Source organism: Centroberyx affinis, unplaced genomic scaffold (genome assembly GCF_046629955.1).
Source record: "Centroberyx affinis isolate AG114_WGS23_722 - 3 ecotype Tasmania unplaced genomic scaffold, CSIRO-AGI_Caff_v1 ptg006603l_1, whole genome shotgun sequence".
In the NCBI taxonomy this organism is placed as follows: domain Eukaryota; kingdom Metazoa; phylum Chordata; class Actinopteri; order Beryciformes; family Berycidae; genus Centroberyx; species Centroberyx affinis.
Genome location: NW_027283346.1, coordinates 10,001 through 22,500, shown reverse-complemented (window position 1 = coordinate 22,500; position 12,500 = coordinate 10,001). Strand labels below are relative to the sequence as shown.

General features: G+C 40.7%; 1 protein-coding gene across 1 annotated transcript in view; it reads left to right on the top strand.

Moving 5' to 3' along the window:
- The first annotated feature begins 1,730 nt into the window (after positions 1-1,730).
- bcap31 (B cell receptor associated protein 31) overlaps positions 1,731-12,500 on the top strand; it is a 13,105-nt gene continuing 2,335 nt past the window's right edge. Inside the window, exons 1-2 of the mRNA XM_071512885.1 lie at positions 1,731-1,973; positions 5,653-5,753. Coding sequence (XP_071368986.1) covers positions 5,662-5,753 — 92 coding nt within the window. The 5' untranslated portion in view covers positions 1,731-1,973; positions 5,653-5,661. The remainder of the gene's footprint in view (positions 1,974-5,652; positions 5,754-12,500) is intronic.

Below are 12,500 nucleotides of genomic sequence, written 5' to 3'. Positions count from 1 at the left end.
TCAAGTCAGAACAAATCAAGAGTCCAGTATCAATTTAATATCTTAAAGAAAACTAAATATCTAGGACTTTTCAATGCAATATGGTTTTAATAGGATAAAAACTTGGTAAGAGCATCATGAGGCATCATGAGTTTGATTTCTATAATCAGTTTCAGCTTCAATAAATTCAATCATTCCATACAAATTCAGAAAACAGAATTTAAATTCAGTCGTCTGCTGGAACAAATCTCATCACTTTCAATCTAAGTCATTTACACAAACACAAGATCTCAAGTCAAGACTTTAGAAACCTTTTCAAGTCATCAGAGTACAAGTCAGAGTCAAGTCCCAAGTCACCAGAACCCAAGTCAAGTCTCAAGTCACCAGAACCCAAGTCAAGTCCCAAGTCACCAGAACCTAAGTCAAGTCAAGTCCCAAGTCACCAGAACCCAAGTCAAGTCCCAAGTCACCAGAACCCAAGTCAAGTCCCAAGTCACCAGAACCCAAGTCAAGTCTCAAGTCACCAGAACCCAAGTCAAGTCCCAAGTCACCAGAACCTAAGTCAAGTCAAGTCCCAAGTCACCAGAACCCAAGTCAAGTCCCAAGTCACCAGAACCCAAGTCAAGTCTCAAGTCACCAGAACCCAAGTCAAGACCCAAGTCACCAGAACCTAAGTCAAGTCAAGTCCCAAGTCACCAGAACCCAAGTCAAGTCCCAAGTCACCAGAACCCAAGTCAAGTCTCAAGTCACCAGAACCCAAGTCAAGTCTCAAGTCACCAGAACCCAAGTCAAGTCCCAAGTCACCAGAACCTAAGTCAAGTCAAGTCCCAAGTCACCAGAACCCAAGTCAAGTCTCAAGTCACCAGAACCCAAGTCAAGTCTCAAGTCACCAGAACCCAAGTCAAGTCCCAAGTCACCAGAACCTAAGTCAAGTCAAGTCCCAAGTCACCAGAACCCAAGTCAAGTCCCAAGTCACCAGAACCCAAGTCAAGTCTCAAGTCACCAGAACCCAAGTCAAGTCCCAAGTCACCAGAACCTAAGTCAAGTCAAGTCCCAAGTCACCAGAACCCAAGTCAAGTCCCAAGTCACCAGAACCCAAGTCAAGTCTCAAGTCACCAGAACCCAAGTCAAGTCCCAAGTCACCAGAACCTAAGTCAAGTCAAGTCCCAAGTCACCAGAACCCAAGTCAAGTCCCAAGTCACCAGAACCCAAGTCAAGTCTCAAGTCACCAGAACCCAAGTCAAGTCTCAAGTCACCAGAACCCAAGTCAAGTCCCAAGTCACCAGAACCTAAGTCAAGTCAAGTCCCAAGTCACCAGAACCCAAGTCAAGTCTCAAGTCACCAGAACCCAAGTCAAGTCCAGTCTCAAGTCTTCTCTTCATGCATCAAGTCAAGACTCAAGCAATTCAAACTGAGACTCGAGTCCAAGTCATGTGACTCGAGTCCCCTCACCCCAGCAAAACATTTTGAGGATGAAATATAAAAACAATATTCTCCTGACATGTTGAGTGATAAAGTTTGAGTTACAGTTATTTCTAACTAATAGATAAGCTGACATGATGACACACAGGATTATTAGTCAAACATGACTGTGCAAACAACACCGCACAGTAAGAACAGGACAGACAGGAACAACAGATAGACAGATAGATAGATAGATAGAGAGAGAGAGAGAGAGAGAGAGAGATAGATAGATAGATAGATAGATCGATTCATTAGTCCTTATTGTCTTTTGAATGGTTTCATAACCGCATGCTGGATATTGATGGGTAAAATCTTCTATTGTCACTCTGATGTAAGAAGCTGTCATCCGTGACTCCTCCCACTTCTCTCTGCCGTCCAATCACGTGTTGGGATGAGCTGGCATTAAACACCGGAAGGCGGAAGTGTGCGTCACAGGAAGCTAAGCTAACCAGGCTAACCAAACCAAGCAGAGGCTTTAAAGTGCAGCAGGAGAGGTTTTGAGTTCTGGTCTGGGTCTGGACTAACTGCAGGTGAGAGAGACGAGCGGACGGCTGTGTCGTGATTATTTTTAAATGACTTTTTTCTGTTTTAGCGCAGTCTCGTGAAGCTAGCACTAGCTACTGTTAGCTTGCTAGCACTAACTAACTGGGGGAGTGAAAACACTGATGTGGCGCGAAATTATGTTTTTTTTTTATCGATAAGTCTTATCAACTAATAAATATACTTATTAGGTCGCACAGTCTGTAACGTTGAGACAGCTGAGACGGTTTGACTGATAAAGAGACAGTTTATATCACTCAGACATGCTGGACAACCAAAACAAACATGCCCCTTTCCAGCAAATAGACGGGACCTGCACGTTAGCTAGCACGCCCCGCTCTAACAAATATATACTGGAAGAACAAGTTGGCTAGCTTGTCTCGTTCCAGCAAGTAGACGGAGCCTGCAGGTTAGCTAGCTTGCAGCTGTCAACATTTAGCCTGTCATGTGCTTCTTGTCTGTTCTTCTACGGCAGAGACTCTCAACCTTTTTCATATCAAGAACCCTAATCCAGTCCACATTAGAGCCACAGTAGAACCCCATTTGATGAGATTTTGTCTCTCGGACCCAAATCTGAGAATATTTTTATTGTCAGATATGATTTTGTCCAGAACTCCATGACTGTCTGTGTTGCAGGTAGAGAGATAACAGAGAAACTATGATCAGAACAGTCATTCTTCTACATTCTCTAACTGTGTCGATTAATCTGTTGATTATTTTCTCGATTAATCGATTAGTTGTTTGGTTTATAAAATGTCAGAAAATGGTGAAAAATGTGGATCAGTGTTTCCCAAAGCCCAAGATGACGTCCTCAAATGTCTTGTTTTGTCCACAACCCAAAGATATTCAGTTTACTGTCATAGAGGAGGAAAGAAACCAGAAAATATTCACATTTAAGAAGCTGGAATCAGAGAATTTTGACTTATTTTTCTTAAAAAAAATTACTCTAACCCATTAATCAATTATCAGAATAGTTGGCGATGAATTTAATAGTTGACAACTAATCGATTAATAGTTGCAGCTCTAGTCTGAAGGTGATATGCTGAGTTAGCTCTTTAATGAGGAGATTTTTGTCTTAGCAAGATTTATAGAAAATGCATGGCAACTAAGACAGAGAACACTGTGTCCAACATAACAGGACATTTCTGTCATGGAAACTGAATGTTTTTGAAATGTTTTCCTTTTGAATTTGTGGAACTGTATATTATGATTTGTCATGTGGCCATCCTGGCTGCTGGTGCTGTCTGGTGTCTTGTAATCCCATATGGGCTGGGCAGCATAAATAGTGCAGGACACTCAAATAAACACATCCATCAATCAATCAATCAATCAATCAATCATAAACTATAACGTGGACAAATTCCTTCTGGGTGTCTCTGTGTGTGTTTTCGTCATATTTTTCGTCTGTTGTTATCCTGAACACACAGATATTCTCAGTAGTTTGGGATGACATCAGAGTATTGCAGTCTGAAGTCGTGTCTGATGTAAACAGCGGACATTAGAAACCAGCTGCAGTGTTTTCTGTAGCGGTGATGCAGCAAGTTGCAGGAGTTGCATTGCCGATTGCAGCGTTGCATGACACAGCTGAGATCAGCCATCAGTCTGCCCCTCCCTCTCTGGACTGACTCACACACACACACACACACACACACACACATATACCGAGTGGTGGGGATGGGGGTTATATTTGTTCATCTAGCAGTTAAAATAATAAATTCAGTCTCTCATCCTTTGACCCGGGCAGAAATCTCTTTTTTGTGGAATAAATGTAGCGGTCAGTCTCTCTTCTCCTCAGAGACTCACAGACACACTGACAGAGAGAGGAACTGGGATTCAGAGATCAGCAACAACAAGACAAGCAGCTGGTAGTAGAGATGTTCTGATACCATTTTTTCCTTCCCGATACCGATTCTGATACAGAGTACCGATCCGATACCAGTGCGTTAAGAAAAAATATATATATTGTTATTTTTTAACAGCTGTATACTACTAACCCTGTATGGATGTGATATGATTGTAGGGCTGGGCGATGTAGACCAAAAATCATATCTCTAGGGCTGCAACTAACGATTATTTTCATTGTCGATCAGTTTCTCAATTAATCTATTAGTTGTTTGGTCTATAAAATGTCAGAAAATGGTGGAAAATGTGGATCAGTGTTTCCCAAAGCCCAAGATGACGTCCTCAAATGTCTTGTTTTGTCCACAACCCAAAGATATTCAGTTTACTGTCATAGAGGAGGAAAGAAACCAGGAAATATTCACATTTAAGAAGCTGGAATCGGAGAATTTTGACTTATTTTTCTTCAAAAATTTCTCGAACCGATTAATCGATTATCAAAATAGTTGGCGATTAATTTAATAGTTGACAACTAATCGATTAATCGTTGCAGCTCTACATATCTCGGTATTTTTAGGCTGAATGGCGATACACGATATATATCTCGGTATTTTCTACGAAGTGGGCTAAATGTTCAGTTGTAAGTAGGGCTGGGCCATATGGACTAGAGCTGCAACAATTAATCGATTAATTGAGAAAATAATCGACAGATTAATCGACAATGAAAATAATTGTTAGTTGCAGCCCTAATATGGACAAAATCAAATATCACAATATTTTTGACCAAATACCTCGATATCAATATTGCGACAGTATTGTAGGGATGACTATTGGTGCTTTCACAAAATATTTACACAATGAGATTTTGGATAAAGAATCATCAGTAATGTGGATATAATGACTAAGTGGGTAAAGGCAAATAATAGAACAGCTAGAACAGTCTGGTAAGTTCAGGAAATGACATCACTTTACTGTAATGCAGCCTTTAAAACCAGGAAAACACACTTATGCCATATCACCATATTACAATATCCAAAATCTAAGACGATATCTAGTCTCATATCACGATATCGATATATTGCCCAGCCCTATATGATTGCTATCATAGTTGTATGGCCTGGCTCAGGTTAAAATCTTTGTAAAACATGAACAAATACATACAGAGAATGAATGCCATAGAACTTTATTATCTAGTTTGACAGTCAGTCATAACTGAAAAAGAACATAAATAAATAAATCTAGGAATAAATAACAATTCCTTTCAAAAACTGTTAAAGTGTAGCCATAATTTAGTAAAATAAAAGACATTTAAAATTTTAAATAGTACAGTAACAGTATAAATTTAGTATATAAGTATAGATTTCTGGGAAAACGGCTGTTTTATCCGGGTGAAACTACTTTTAAAGTTGATTTTTTTTCGGGGCTAATAAGTTACGTGATATCGGATCCGTGCATGGACTCACGTTCTCGCCGATACCCGATCCAACATTTTAGGCTGTATCGGAGGCATTTCAGATACTGGTATCGGTATCGGAATAACTCTAGCCGGTAGTAAGGAGGTCAAGGGTCAGAGGTCACAGCACCCAGACAACATCACAGGGAGAGAGGTGCTGTAGCTAATGAGAGCGGTGTGAGGTTTAATGTGATGGGAGCAGATCAGTGAGGTGAGAGAGGGACTGAAACACACTCTGCTGCTGCTGCCGGGTTTTAAGAATATTAAGAATTTTTTGTCATTTCTTGTTAATTCAGCATCCGTTGGCCTTCCACTCAGTCTGAGATGTTTTATCTTTTAAATGTCGAACCTTTGTGATTTGTGTCCCTCCGGTCCAGAGCGTCAGGATGAGTCTCCAGTGGACGGCCGTCGCCACCTTCCTCTACGCCGAGGTGTTCTGCGTCCTGCTGCTCTGCATCCCCTTCATCTCCCCCAAGAGGTCAGTAAACAACAGTAAACAACAGTAAACAACATTAGAGAGTAGAGTAAACTTTATTGTCCCCGAGGGGAAGTTTGTCTTGGGCACAGTGTTACGGTCCGTTGCTTCACATAAAAAAACATCACAAAACATGAGAAGCGTTTGACCCGATGCTGGACAGCTGCTTCACATAAAAACATCTTAAAGACATAAAAAAGACATTTGACTATATATTGACAACACAACGGCTTAAAAAAAAAACTGTAGGAATTAAAGTGCTAAGTGTTTGTGTATTTATTGCACATTGCTCTGTTGCACTAAGCTTCAGCATTAGAGTTCAGCAGCTTGATGGATGCTGGAACAAACGAGAGCTTCAGAGGTTTGATTTGCACTCTGACACACAGAGTCTTCCTCCTGATGGCAGAGGGTCGTATTCAGAGAAGAGGATGTTGAGTCTGCAATGATTTTTGTTGCTTGTTTCATAACTGCCTGCCTGTACAGGCTGTGTATGGGCTCATATTAAACAACAGTAAACAGGTTGCCACCGGCGGGGAACATCCAGTAAAATTTGTGGATATGGGGAAATATGAAATAAGGCCTTAAAGTTCTTGAAAATTAATGGATATTAAAATTTAGCACCCAAACTCATCCATGTCCCTCACCTTCTAGCCCTCTCTCCGGTCGAGGATCAACTCTTAAAGGATCAGTTCACTCGTTTTGTTCCTCTATATCAGTGTTTCCCAACCCAGTCCTCAAGGACCCCTTTTCCTGCAAGTATTGGTTCCAGCTCTACTCTTGCGCACCTGATCCAGTAAAGGTCTTAATGCTGATTGGTAGAGACAGATCTACCTGAACAGAGCAGCATGAAAGTGTGTAGGCCCCATTGGGATCAGGTGTGCAAGAGTAAAGATGGAATAAAAACTTGCAGGACAGGGGGTCCTTGAGGACTGGGTTGGGAACCATTGCTCTATATAACTCCTCTCTTCCTCTCTGTAGTTCTTGGACCCACAGACAGGTTTGGCTCTGCTGCCTCTTGCTGCTAACAGTAGCTGTGGTTACATGAGACTTTTTTTTTCATTCTGAATGAAATCATTCTGAAGGAAGAAGTGTTCACATGAGCGCTAAATATAACGATCGCTTTAAGATGTGTGTTCACATGCTCCACAGTATGGAGTCACAATAAAAGTTTCTGACATGAATCAGCTCTCTAACATGAGCTTATGTTTTTAAAAGATGGAGCTGTGTCGGTTATTTCTTTCCTGCTGTTCTTTCTGATGAAGCAACAGATTTATCACAACATACGACTCCATAAGTGTCAGAAAAATACGTTTTGTTTTGTTTTGCCCCCGCAGTGATCGGCTCCATTTGTAATTCTCACCTGTAAATGGAAACTGGCCCGGAGAGGCGGAGTCAGGACTTGATATAAAAGCGGGCTGCACCGCCCACATCAAGCCCGAGCGCCCCGGGGTTCATAACAAGCTCATCCATTCAAATCCTCCCGGAAAAAAAGGGAAATGTAATCGACGTTACTTACATTAAATGTGTGAGCGTGTGCAGAAAGAGGCGAGATAAAGAAAGTGATGGAATGAGTGTTTACATGACCAAATTATGAAAGAGTTAAACAGCCTCTCAAACGGAATGAAATTTCATTCAGATCGGCAGTTTATTCTGATTGAGGCGTTTATATGAGGCATTTTTATTCTGATTGGGCTGCTGTTCTGATGAAAAGGCTCCATGGGATTTAGGCCTGAACACACAGACTGATCATGTAGGACAGATCCTGTTTATTTCTTAGTATTTCAGTGTCAAGAAAGTTGCAAATTGCAGCTTTAAGGTCTGGAAAAGTGTTTGATTTTGAAGGGGAACATGTGTAGGAAGCCTGCAGACGCAACAAAATATTCTCATCTTCCCCTAAGTGATTATTGTGCTGGGAGAGGAGATCAGAGGAGGAGGTGAGAAGCGTCTGAAGCGTTCAGCTCATTGATCGGTCTGTTGGGAGTGAAGCTGTGTTGAGACAAACCTGCTCTGTGATCCACAGATTCAATTAAACTTCAGACCTCATGACCGATCTGATCTGAGTCAGTCTGAGCTCAGCAGGCAGAGCGCAGGCTTTATTCCCCTTTGACTACACAGAGAACAAGAAAGTCTTTACTACAGATGAGTTTCAGTTGGTGGTGTAACGGACCGTAGTGGATCAGTGATCTGTCCGGACCCCCCCCCCCCCCCCCCCCAGGGTTCGGCACGCATGTGAACCGCAGATTAATTGCAAAGTTTAACCATCATAGTGTGAAATACAGTTTTACTGCCACTGTTACTTTTTAAAGTAATAATTCCCTAAATTTGGATGCAGAGTTGCAGTGAAAAGATCCAGACAGACAGAAGCTGCTGTGTTTCACTCTGAAGACCAATGACTGAGTTAGAGAAGAAAAAAAAAAAGGAAGAGCGACTGATTTAAAAGCCGTCGCTTTCTCCTCCGTTGAGTGAAATCCCGTCAGCTTTGACTCTTTCAGTGGTGGAGCTGGGAAACTGGGCTGCTTATCATCATTGAAATAGATTAGGGCTGCAACTAACGATTATTTTCATTGTCGATTAATCTGTCGATTATTTTCTCGATTAATCGATTAGTTGTTTGGTCTATAAAATGTCAGAAAATGGTGAAAAATGTGGATCAGTGTTTCCCAAAGCCCAAGATGACGTCCTCAAATGTCTTGTTTTGTCCACAACCCAAAGATATTCAGTTTACTGTCATAGAGGAGGAAAGAAACCAGAAAATATTCACATTTAAGAAGCTGGAATCAGAGAATTTTGACTTATTTTTCTTAAAAAATTACTCAAACCGATTAATCGATTATCAAAATAGTTGGCGATTAATTTAATAATTGACAACTAATTGATTAATCGATTAATCGTTGCAGCTCTAAAATAGATCAGAAGACTGATGTTTATTTCAGCTTGGGCAACATGCTGCCTTCCCTTCACACACAGCTCAGTCTCTCTGCCTGTCTGTGGCAGAGCCTTCGGTGCTGATAGGCTGTCACTCGAGACGTGTGACCAATCAGATCGTGCTGTGGGCGGGACATTGAGCGAAACTACAGAGTGGAGACTACAGACAGAGAGAGGCGGCTGCATCAGAGCCGAAGCAGCACATTTTTAAATTAATTCAATTCAATACTTTATTGTCATGTCAACACAGGTACAGATAGGAATTTGCCTCAGTGGAGCTCTTAAGAACAGACACAAAAACACACACATAAGTAAATAAAATAATAAAATAAGAACAGCAGTTATCACATTTATACATTCAAACATACATAATATGATAAAGTGCTACATTAGTTTTAAAGTGGTTGTTGCTTTGTGCTGCGACCTGCCTGCTTTTAAACTGCATTTAACCCTTTTTCTTTTTCTTTTTTTTTTTTTTTGCTGATCCGAAAAATGATCCGATCCGTGACTCAAAACCGCGATACGATCCGAACCGTGAGCTTTGTGATCCGTTGCAGCCCTGGTTTCAGTACAGCAGGATGGGATGGAGTGGCTCTGCTGCTCCATACACACACACACACACACACACACACACACACACACACACACACACACACACACACACACACACACACACACACACACACACACACACACACACACACACACACACACACACACACTTAACATTCAGTCATTAGTTTAACATTCAGTTAGGTTGAGAAGGCAAATGCTGATGTTTTTGTATTGGATGCTGATGGATAGTTTGTGCCGACAGTCAGTGTCTTTAAATTCGATTGTTTTCATCAAGTCAACATGATATTTATTTTCCCTGAGAGGGAAATTCAGGAGTTCAGGATTGGCGTCCAGTGAACACCCAGCACAGTAAAAACCAGACATGAGACATACAGATGTTAAAAACCATATGAGGTTTGGTAAAAAATAAAGAAAATCTAGACTAGTATCTAGAAAGTAAAATAAGACGCCAGAAACAATAGATCAAAATCATATAAATAAATAAATAAATAATATAAATAATAATAATAAAAAATGCTTGGAGCTGTGGCTTGTTGCTACAGCAGCAGCTCCAGTGCTGACAGCCTCTGTTTCTCCTGTCAGGTTTTCTGTGTCTGTGTTCAGGAGGAAGCTCCATCACATCAGAGGTGATGCTATCTGATATTTAATAAACGGGCGATATCGACACCAGACTGCACAGTGTAGAGCAGAAGGTGTGAGCTGAGCCGTTTTTTTTTTATGTAAAATACCATCAAATAATAAATTGACATTGAGCCTGGAACATATCTGCCAGACGGGGCCGCGCAATTAATAAAGAAAAATCAAAAATAGCAACAGGCTGCAGTTATTTTCTGGAGGCTGATGAACACGATGTTCTGCTGCTCAGCCTGAAATGCACTTAAACAAATTCACTGGGTTCAAACAGAGCAAATCTTAAGCAACAACAACATCTCAGCATTTCATTACTGCAATATTCAGCAAAATAATCGCAATCTGATTATTTGTCAGTGTCTAGTTCACCACAGAGAGGAATGTGAGTCTTATGAAACTGAGACTTTTATTCCAGATTTGGCTACCAAAAAAAAAAGGAACTTTCTCTGAAGTCTTTATGTCTTTCTTTCTTTATTAGGATCCCCATTAGCTCCAGCATAAGCATTGGCTCTTCTTCCTGGGGTCCACCACACATACAGTCACACACACTTATACACACTTTAACCACATAAACACAACACACAAAACAGCTCATCTCATTGAATTAACAATCAAGTTCATACAGAAGAGAAACAATATTGTCATCCAGACATCAAGCCAAACACAAAAATTATAAATCGATCACAATTCCTCAAGAATAATAGCAAACTTGTAAATCCTTGTCTGAATGACCTTCTTAAATTATATATTTATCCGTCCTGCGCTTTCACTCATGTAATTCCAAGAAAACAGGGTGTTAAAATACATTTCTCATTCTCTGCCAAGGGGATTTCCACTTTCACCCAGGTATACATTTTTAAGCCTGGAGTCTTGTTTGACTCGGTGAGACCGTTTCACAGACTGGATCCTGGAGGTTTTAGACCTGCTGAATGTGAGGTTTTATTTCCCAGAATGGAGATTTAATATTTCAGAACGGAGAGCTTCCTATCTAGTTGGCTGGTAAAATAAATCTGGTTTGTTTATTTTAGGATTTTGCACTTTGGCCTCGAGGCAGAAAGTCAGTTTCTGCTGCTGTGTACATGACTCTGTGTCACTAGACTGAGGAGTGAAGACTCATGTGACTCTACTGTGTTCTGATGAGTTCTGCTTCTGTGGTTTGGCCACTAGATGGAGTCAGAGCTGCAGGTTTCCAACAAGCCTCTGCTGTTTTCTAATGTGTTTCTACTCCTTTTACACAACAAGGTTCAGTGGTTACACACTGCAGGGCCTGGGGGTTGAACCTGAGGTGTTTCAGTTACAGGACGCTCTGTCTGCAGCTCATGGCTTTTCTCACTGAATAGTGTTTCAGTGTAATTTGATTAAATGTTCAGGAGCCGTATCCACAAAGCTTCCTGGTACTAATAGTGTTGAAATTCTAAGAAAACTCTGAGGGTGACGACATTTTCTAAGAATTTCCCCTTAAAAGTAAGATTAAATCCTAGTAAAGAGGAAAGCTTTTCACAAAGCATCTTCGCCCTTCAGAGAGCTGCTGAGGTGGAAAACTGAAGCTGAGTAGTTTCTTAAGGAGAGGAAAAGGCTGAAAGATGCAGAAAAGACTCATTAATGCTGTTGTTATTATTCTTATGAAAGTTATCACAATGTTAAGATATTTAGCAGCAGGCAGACAGTGCAGCAGTGATAGTTGAGGTTTATGAAACCACACAGTAGAACAATCTCACAAACAGTCTCAGCTCCTTCAGACTCATGTAGTGAAGCAGCTGTTTGATTCTCTGTCCGGTCGCTCTGCAGCAGAACAGCAGTCTGAGTTTTCTCTGTAGTGTCTGATCACTGATGGACACATGTCCACATCATCTGCAATATACTCATGTTCAAAAATCCTATTCATATAGGCTTGCCAATATATAGTCTATAAATTATACTAATACTACTGAGTCTTGAGCCATTTTCACCAAATCTTAACATCAAATTAGTATAATATAATAACATTACTGCATCCACCCAAATAAAGACAGAATGCATCAACCTGTGAGCGTACAAGTATTAAAAAGTTCGGTTCACATGGTTTTCAAAGATTTTGTCCAATCAGCTCTATTTTTTTTTAAATTTTTGATAGTATAAGCAAACCACGCATTAATATCGAGTAAATTGTGTTTTATCTTGTGTGATTCCTTTCTGGACGACAAAAAGAGGCGTGTTGATTTTTCTTGATCGACCAATGACAGCATCCAAAAGAGAGCATCACCCCTAGCAACGGGGTCGACCACACCTCCTCACTGAGAGAAAAGTTCTGTCTGTTCCTGCTCAGAGTCGCTCTGAGGACTTTCCTACATCTGAGCTGGGACTGCTGGGTAAGAGAGTTCAGGCTGAGATAAAACTCTGAGAGGATTCAGAGAGTTTGTGGATACGACCCTGCTCTTTACTCTCTTCCTGCTGCACTTTGTCATTTTAAGGAAAGTGCTTTACAAATATAATAATGACGATGATAATGATAATAATTGTAACAACAATGGTAATAATAGTAGTACTAATTGCTATAATGATAATAACTGTAGTAATTTCATTTGATGCAAGATCTGCAGTTTCCCAGTGGATGTTTATGCTGTATCTACTCTGCTGGGT